The following is an 8,439-nucleotide window of genomic DNA, read 5'->3' as shown; positions in this document are numbered from 1 at the left end:
ATTATAAAGTATTACAATTTAGTTTTGAAATTAGAAAATATTTAGTTTATTTTAAGGTGCGAATCAAATATTACAACGAAAGATCCAAACTATGTTATCTAAGTCGGGTCCAGACTAAATATGTTATCAAATATTTAGTTTATCTGTATTTTTTTTTAAAGAAAGTTTTGGATTATATAGTTGATTAGTGGTTATATGCTAGATATTTATTTTCTTTATATAAAGTCATTGATAATTTGATAAGTTATAATTATAGTTAAATGAATACTACTTGTAAACAAAGTTGGTTTTTTTATTTATAAAAGTTATTTTTTTTTATTTAATTAGCTGGATATATGGGATAGACATAAATTTTAATTTTATCTATTTTATTTAATAAATTATTATTTTGGGGAAAAAGTTTAAAAAAATATATTGGTGATGGAAAACCAAAAAGTGTAAAATTAATTTAGACATGTGCTAATTTAATGAATTTTGAGAATTTGAGAGTTGTGATTGGTCAATTAAGTCAGTTGTCTTTTAATGTATATATATATATATAAGATAATAGTAAATCTTAACCGTACATATTAACCGTTAAATCAAAAAGTTACCTTTTAAAGGATTTTTTCGGTTCTTTTTTAGAAAACATGCTTTATTTATTTTAGGGTTTTGCTAAACGAAATCATAAGAATTTTCGTAAGATACATTAAATAGTTGTACACTTACTAAGAGAATTATAATAAACTTATATCTGAGTAAATAGTAATGTTATTTAGTTTGTATTAATATGAGTTTCTTTTTCAATTCGTTAATCAAAACATATATTAAGTTGTGTAGTATATAAAAAATAATTTCTTTTATATACTTAACCCGGAGTTAACCTAGGGATATTGTGCTAGTTCAAGCAAGTTTTTAGAAGTACTTATAAAGCATTCATATATTTACAAATTACTATGATATACAAATATCATGTGTTTACACGGTTTAAAATCTTGTTTCAATATATAAATATAAATATAAATTAAATATAATATATATATATATATATATAATTAATAAGAAATGGATAAAGCCGTATCGGTTCTAAAAAGCTGCGCTAGCAACAAAAGACAACGACGGAAGCGAAGCCGCAAAGCAAAAGGCATGTGAGGGAACATGGACTTGTTTGTTTGAAGCCATATTGTTTTGGGGTCACACATGCATCTCCTAGCCCTACTAAGTACTACCCCAGTACCCCTCATAAGTCATAACACTTCAATATCTCAAATTGAGTGATTAAATGGGCTTCTCGAATTTAATTGATCCTTAACATGCATGTAATATGATTTGCCCATTATATCTTTACTCTAAAAAAGATAAAATTGGGTACATGATGAAATTTAATCTTGAATCTACAAGTTTGAGGTCGTTTGATTTCTAAATGTATGAGAATTCGATGTAAGAAATTTAAATTATTTTTTCTTGCTAACATTAAATTTCATTCCACCATATTTTCACACATTATCCATATAGAAACCAAACAGCCCTTTACTAATTTGTAACACTAATAAGATTAGCTTTAACTTACAATACACATTTATTTCTAAAAATATTTTGATTATAAGATAAAATAAAAGCATTATATATTTGATTCACATGTAGCTTCTTGTTTGTAGGGAGAAAAAGTGACAAGAGCACAAGGTTGAAGATTCAAATGATTTATGTATTTGAAGAGATGAGGGTTATAATCTCATTCATCATTTAACTTATAATTAGTTTTTGTGAACGTTATATCATCCTAATCAATAGAATTCCTTACAAAATCTTCAATAAATAACTAACTCAGCACTTGTCTAAAATCCATCATTTAACCCAATAAAATTTTTTTCCAAAAATATGATGTCTTTTCACTCGTCAACACAAATGGCCTCATGATAAACCTATAACGAGTCAGGCCTAGTGGTGTTAGCTTGTTAAAATACAAGTAGAGATGAGTCAATAATGAGAGCATTGAAAAACAATTACAATGAAGCCCAGTTAAATATAGATGAGTAAAAAAATATTGAATAGTAGCAAACCAAATACTGATGTATTAAATTAAAAACGAAGTTGCAAAGCAACTATATATCAAGTCTAAACTTAGCACTAAACATTTACAGTTTCACAAGCACAAAAATATCGACTTTTCCATAATAATTACTTCTATTTATTCCCACTCATACCAAAACTTGCATAAAAAGCCTTCTTCTTTTCCAATTCAGTCCTTTAACAATGAAAGAATATTATTTGGGACAAATAAGACTGAAATTTGTATTATTAAGTTATACTAGTAAAATAATCTACGGTATGTCGGTATACACATTATTTTATGAATATATATCCAAAGTGTCAGTAAGGTTTCTATCTATATGGCGATTAAGGCATGCCAGTATATACAAAGTTTTGAATAGTTCAAATAAACAGACGGATGATCTCGTATAAAATTTCCATATTTGTTTACAAACTCATATCTGTTATACTTTTTTGATTATGAATTATTGCTTGAGTTTTGCTATCTGGGTTTTTTTGCAACATGGAATCCTTACTCATCCAATCCTAACTACCTAAGTATTCGAGGGGATGTTGGAACTGTTCTACAAATATGATACATGCAGAATGTATGAGACTACCAATTCATTGTATAAAGCGAATTCAATCATATATATAGTTGGCCTCTTTGCTTGCTAGTAGTGGAAACTCAAAAGGATACCAAGACATAAGCTAATGACATCCAATAAACTCAAAGTTTCAGGGAAAAAAAAATTAGCTAACAGGAATATTACCATGACCTAGATCTGATTATTTCTTTAGCCATTCGTAAAAAAACTTGCACGTACGCTAAACAAAGAGATGTTAACCATCAACCGTTACAAGTATTTATAGGAAAAAACCCTAAGGCCTATTAATCATGAGGATCAAACTTAAAATATTGAGTAAAATTTAAATTACTTATGCTCAACTTAACTCACTATTTCTTACCTATGGTTAAAATCCACCAATAGTTTACACTCATTTATGATTAAACCCATCAAACATTCCAACAAGGCTAAAAAAAATCTAATAAAAAAAGATAAATTCCAAATCTTAACTAATTTTACCATTTATGTCTCATCAAACAAATACAAAATTCAAAAATATCAATACAAAGATATATAGATACATATGTACAACAAAAAAATGGGCCCATATTATAACTTCCAAGACCCCCCAACCCTCGAATCCAATCTTCTATTTCTATTTCTTCTTATGGAGTCATCATCCTCTTCTTCTTCTTCTTCTTCTTCCGAAGAATCATTGGATCCTCCTCTCTCTCACTAATCCTAACAAATCCTCACATACAAATTCAAACTGTATATATATACCTATCTATATCTATAACTTCTATCTCTATATATCTCTAAACCCTATATATTGAAGTTATATACTCTTTTTTATATCTGTATATCTATATCTAGGGTTTATATATATATATATCTATACATCTAGAAGCTTCGATTATAATCACTTACTAACTGTCAGTTGGATTCAATTGCTATCAGTTTGTTTGATTATGAATTTATGATCATTTTGATATGAATTAGTGAGCAATTAATTAATTAATTAAGAAAAAAATAATTTAATACTGATTTTAGTAATTGAATTCCTTTGATATTTGTTTGTTTGGTTGGATAGAATGAATGATATATATTGATTGAGGATAAGCAAAAACAGACAGATTAATTTTGTGGAAATTTTGAGATAATCATGGCGGTTAATCCACATACGGAACCTGCGAAAATGGAACAGATAATAACCGAATTCTTTGCTAAAAGTTTGCATATAGTACTTGAATCTAGGTGTCCTTTCGTGTCGTCGCGTAACTATAGTGGTGAGCAGATATTGCTTTCACCTTCGTCGTCTGGTTCGTCGTCTTCTAGTATGAGACCTAGGGATAAGTGGTTTAACTTAGCTCTTAGGGACTGCCCTGCCGCGTTAGAAAATATTGATTTTTGGAGACAGAGTAATCTTGAGCCCATGGTGGTGGACGTTGTTTTGGTTCAGAGGCCTGTTAATTGGGATTATGGTATTAGTTCGCCGAGAGTAGGGTTTGAAAGGAAAGAGAGGTATCCGTTTGGTTGGAAATCGGATTCTGATGAGTTTGGGTGTGATGGGTGTAGTGAGAAGGTTATCGAGAGGTGGGTTGTGCGTTACGAGAGTAAGAAAGGTTGTAAGGAAGGTGGAACGGGGAGTAAGAGGTCTAGCTCTACAAGCTCACATGCGTTGTACAAGAAATCAATTTTGCTTTTGAGATCATTGTATGTTACTGTTAGGCTTTTACCTGCTTATAAGATTTTCCGTGAGATAAATTCGTCTGGGCAGATTCGAACGTTTAATTTAATTCATAGGGTGTCTTCTTCTGTTGAGCCTCTGCTTCGTAGAGACGAGGCTGAAATGCAGCCGTTTATGTTCACCCCGGTGGACACTTCTTGTGGGAAACTTTGTATTTCGTTATTGTATCTTCCTTCGATTTCTGATACCATTTCAGAGTCATCTACCCCGATGTCCCCACAGTTCATACCAGATTATGTGGGCAGTCCATTGGCAGATCCATTAAAAAGGCTACCATCAGTTCCGGTGCCACAATATTCACCATCATCTTCTCCATTTGGAAGACGTCATAGCTGGAGTTATGATACTTTTAGGGCATCTCCACCTTCGGCATTGCCATCACCTTCACCCACGTATTCCGAGTCACGAACTTTGCACTCTAAATTTGGCCATCGACCACCTACGAGCTCACGTTACTCTTCGTTAGAAGCAGCTCAAGTTCCTACCAAGGATATGGGATATGACGAGTACTTTCCATCGCCTAACTTTTCACCATCTCAATCTCCATCGCCACCTATGTGTCTTCAGGGAAGTAATATGTTGAAGGTTCTCTTACGGTCTGATAGTGCTCCTGTTTACATACCCACTTCTAGGCTTGGGGATGCACCTTTATCCCATAAGCCGGTTTTGCCACCCTTTTCTCCTCCTCTCAAAGCTACTAGACCTAGTCTTTCTTTAGTGGAGAAAAGCTCGGGTATGCACCAGGGTGCCATAGCTACTGGCAAGGTACTTTCATGATGCAATTCTTATTTACTTATGCTCATGTTTGTCATCGGTAGTACTTCCTACTTTGGGATGTCCAGATGTTGAAGTTTTCACTCATTTAAAAGTTGACATTTTTTTGCTTCATTTCATAGTCTTATTAACAGAATTGAATGGTGAAGTTATGGGATGATATTGTAAAGGGTGTTTGGATGTGCTTTTATTAACTGATTGGACTTGAAGCACAATAATCAGTTTTTAGTGTTTGGATAAAATGATTCTAATTATGTTCATCTTATTTAGGAATCACATACATAGTTTTGAATAATTAATTTCACAGGTTTTGCAACAAAATTGATGTCATTAAGAAATGTTGATACAACATTATAAATCAAATTGGCTTACTGAGTTATTTTGTTTATATAGTTGTTATCTCTGCGGGAAGAAGAGATCGCAAGGCCATCGTCTGTGAAGATTTCATCTAACAGCTCTCCACACAAATCTTTTTCCAGAAGCTTTAGTAGGTTATCATTTGAAGATAGTTATGATGACTCTGAGTTTTCAGGTCCCTTTGTGGTGGATGATGATGAAATGATGGATCACAGTAGCAGGTATGTAGGCGTAACATTAAGTCCTGTTTTCTCTGATGGTGTTTAACATATTATTTTGGTCTGAGCTTGTCTTGTTATCTATTTTGGTACTCAACATTAGCCTATGAGTAGTTGATGACTTCTGAAATTGTGTATTCAGTCATATGGTTTTGCTCAAATTGGATAATGAATTAGATGAGAGTCAGCAGAATATAACTGTAAGTTCTTTAAATAGTAGAGATGTAAGAGTCAGAAGAATATAACTATAAGTTTTTAAAATTAGTTATTAATGACTTGATTCTATCACATACAGCAATAAAACATTTGTTCACTAATTTGTTCGAAACATGTGGCACTCTTAAGCTCATTGCTGCCAGGCATTAGTTCACTAGTTCTTTATTTAGGGTGCTAGGAATTATGTTTATCCGCAGAATAAGTAGGTAACAGAAACTGCCATGGTATTTATTAATTAAACATCTTTATAATATGCAAGGAATGTCCAGTCAGGCAGTCATACAATTTTCAAGCTTTTGTGGGCTCTTTGGTTTATGCAGTAGTCAAATAACAATTAGACAGTATTTCTGTACTTTGAATCAGTGTACACTTCGTCATACTGGAACAATGTTACAATCATATATGTTTGTTCTATTCTGTTATCAGCATCTAAGTTTGTGCTCAGAAAAGGCTGCCTAAGTTCCTTACTTACATTATGATAGTACAGCTGATTTCCCCTGCAACATTTTGTGTTGTGTTTATTGTATTCTTTCACATGGAAAAAGTTTTAGCCATTAATTTGTGGAAGCTATTGCTGGTTTTAGCTATTTTTGTGCATCTTTAAAGTCTGACTTTACATGTGTAAAAGATGAGTAATTGTAACTTTTTATATTATATGGTTCTTTTAAACTGTGATTATCGGGTAAGCTGTATTATTGTATATTAAGAGATATCCTTGTAGGTAAAATTTATTATGCAAAGATTGGTGAAGTGCCTATGTTAGTGAAATAATTTTTCTGCTCTTCACCCTAAAAAATGTGTTAATGGTAATTTAGTCGGTAAAGACTGACTGGTCTTTTGTTGTCCAATAGTAAGCCGCCTCTGAGGCATAAGTATAATAACCCAAGTCTTGTTTCTGGGCTGGTTAAGAATGACTCTAAATAGTTGCACTTGTATCCATAATTACATCCTCATTGGCAGATATATGTTATTATGGATGAGCAAGGAAAATTGCTCACACAACTAATCTATCATCTGCTACAAAGCATTACAACCTAAATATATAATGTTAACACTGATCATCCTGAACTCTTGACTGGCAAAATATACAGTTATCGTAAAGATGGTATATAATATTATCCTTCTATAATCATATTATATTAATATTATATATGTATAGCTATTGTTATTGTGATTTTGCAAATATGCATATATTACATCCTTTTACATGCTAAGAGATACACCTTTAATTTCCATTTTTGTTGAAGTTTTGAGCATGTTAAATGTTAATGACTACGATTTTGTATTTTTATTACGAGCTGAGACCTGTATTGCGCCATGTGAACATTCTTTCTCTTGATCATTATGCTTTAAAGTACCATATCTAATAATTTTCACACGCTGTGGTCTCCAGGCCTGGTTCATCTGATCGATCAGGAAATCTTGGCACACCGCATGACCGATCAGGGCCATTCACACCAAGAAAGTCACAAGATGCTGCAGTTGGTGCTCTTGTTCAGATGCTGAAAAAAGCACCGCCTCTTAGACAAGATTTACATCGATCACAGAACGTTTGTAAACCCTCAAGGCCTGAGAATTCGTCCAGTCAGATCAAAGACCAGCCTGTTGTTGAAGTTGCTCCTTCAAATATGATATCTTCTAGGGTTTCTGGCATCAAGACCACATCTGATGCATTAGAGGAGCTGAAAGTGTATATGGACATGAAACAACTTCTGTTAAGGCAATCAGGCAAGTCTTAGTAACAAAGTTTGGAACTCTGTTTCGGTTCTTATGTTGGGAATGATCATATTATACAAGTTGGTCTTGGTTTATATACGTTCTGTTATCTCGGTGTTATCTCTGTACATATTTGAAACGTTGGTATATATCGTAGTTTTGATGCCGCAAGTGAATCTTGTTTATTATGAAGTGTTGTGCAGCATCTCAGTATTTTGATGGTTATGCTCTTGGTTTTCGCTTTTTCAGATATTTAAAAGGGAATATGGTTTGGAAATATGGGTATACCGTTTTGCAGATCTATCAAATGAAAAGTGCACCCAGTTCTTGGAATAAGACTATGAGCTATCCAATATATTTTCGATGTAATTTGATATGGCCTTTTTACAACATTGTAGCAACTCTTTCTCCCAAAATAGTCTTAAAAGTAGCTTTACAAATTTTCTTGTTAATCTATTTTGGCATTTCGGATGTATGCTCTAAAGTTTTGCGTTGAATTAAATACATCTCCAATGTATTATACATTTATAATTATACCAAATTGTTACACCAAATAGTGATTTGAAATTTTTATACATTGAAACTTAGAATTTTATCTTATACTTTAATTGAGTTATTATGTTAATTTGTATCAAGATTGCTAAACATTGATAATATGCTGGTCACTAATTGAATTTTAACTGGTTTTCTTATCAATGCAACTTTTTATCTTCTCTATAGATTTCAAAACAAGTCAGATAAGATTAAAAAAAAAAAAAAAATCAAAATGGAGCTTGTTTTAAAAGAATGATTGACGTACCCTTGTCAAACCTGTTGAATTTGTTTTTTA

The 8,439-nt window shown here is 32.2% G+C and overlaps 1 protein-coding gene across 2 annotated transcripts; it reads left to right on the top strand.

Moving 5' to 3' along the window:
* Positions 1 to 3,533: 3,533 nt before the first annotated feature.
* Positions 3,534 to 8,155, top strand: LOC122605899 (autophagy-related protein 13b). 2 transcript variants are annotated; one of them, XM_043778856.1, is made up of 4 exons: positions 3,534 to 5,094; positions 5,497 to 5,681; positions 7,288 to 7,622; positions 7,860 to 8,155. In XM_043778856.1, the coding sequence occupies exons 1-4, from the start codon at positions 3,745 to 3,747 to the stop codon at positions 7,865 to 7,867; spliced, it is 1,878 nt and encodes a 625-aa protein (XP_043634791.1). In that variant the 5' UTR covers positions 3,534 to 3,744; the 3' UTR covers positions 7,868 to 8,155. The 2 variants fall into 2 exon arrangements, with proteins under 2 accessions (XP_043634791.1, XP_043634790.1); XM_043778855.1 differs by lacking the exon at positions 7,860 to 8,155 and having other exon boundaries at positions 3,538 to 5,094; positions 7,288 to 7,781.
* The last annotated feature ends 284 nt before the right edge of the window (positions 8,156 to 8,439 follow it).

Source organism: Erigeron canadensis, chromosome 6, assembly GCF_010389155.1.
Source record: "Erigeron canadensis isolate Cc75 chromosome 6, C_canadensis_v1, whole genome shotgun sequence".
Taxonomy (NCBI): domain Eukaryota; kingdom Viridiplantae; phylum Streptophyta; class Magnoliopsida; order Asterales; family Asteraceae; genus Erigeron; species Erigeron canadensis.
The sequence above is the reverse complement of the archived record's forward strand: the minus strand, read 5'-3'. Positions and strand labels throughout refer to the sequence as shown.

Bases quoted from the DNA above. Each gene is read 5' to 3' on its own strand.
- LOC122605899 (XM_043778855.1), top strand. From the start codon at position 3,745: ATGGCGGTTAATCCACATACGGAACCTGCGAAAATGGAACAGATAATA. The intron at 5,095-5,496 runs GTACTTTCATGA...TTGTTTATATAG, and splicing joins GTGCCATAGCTACTGGCAAG to TTGTTATCTCTGCGGGAAGA. The intron at 5,682-7,287 runs GTATGTAGGCGT...TGTGGTCTCCAG, and splicing joins ATGATGGATCACAGTAGCAG to GCCTGGTTCATCTGATCGAT.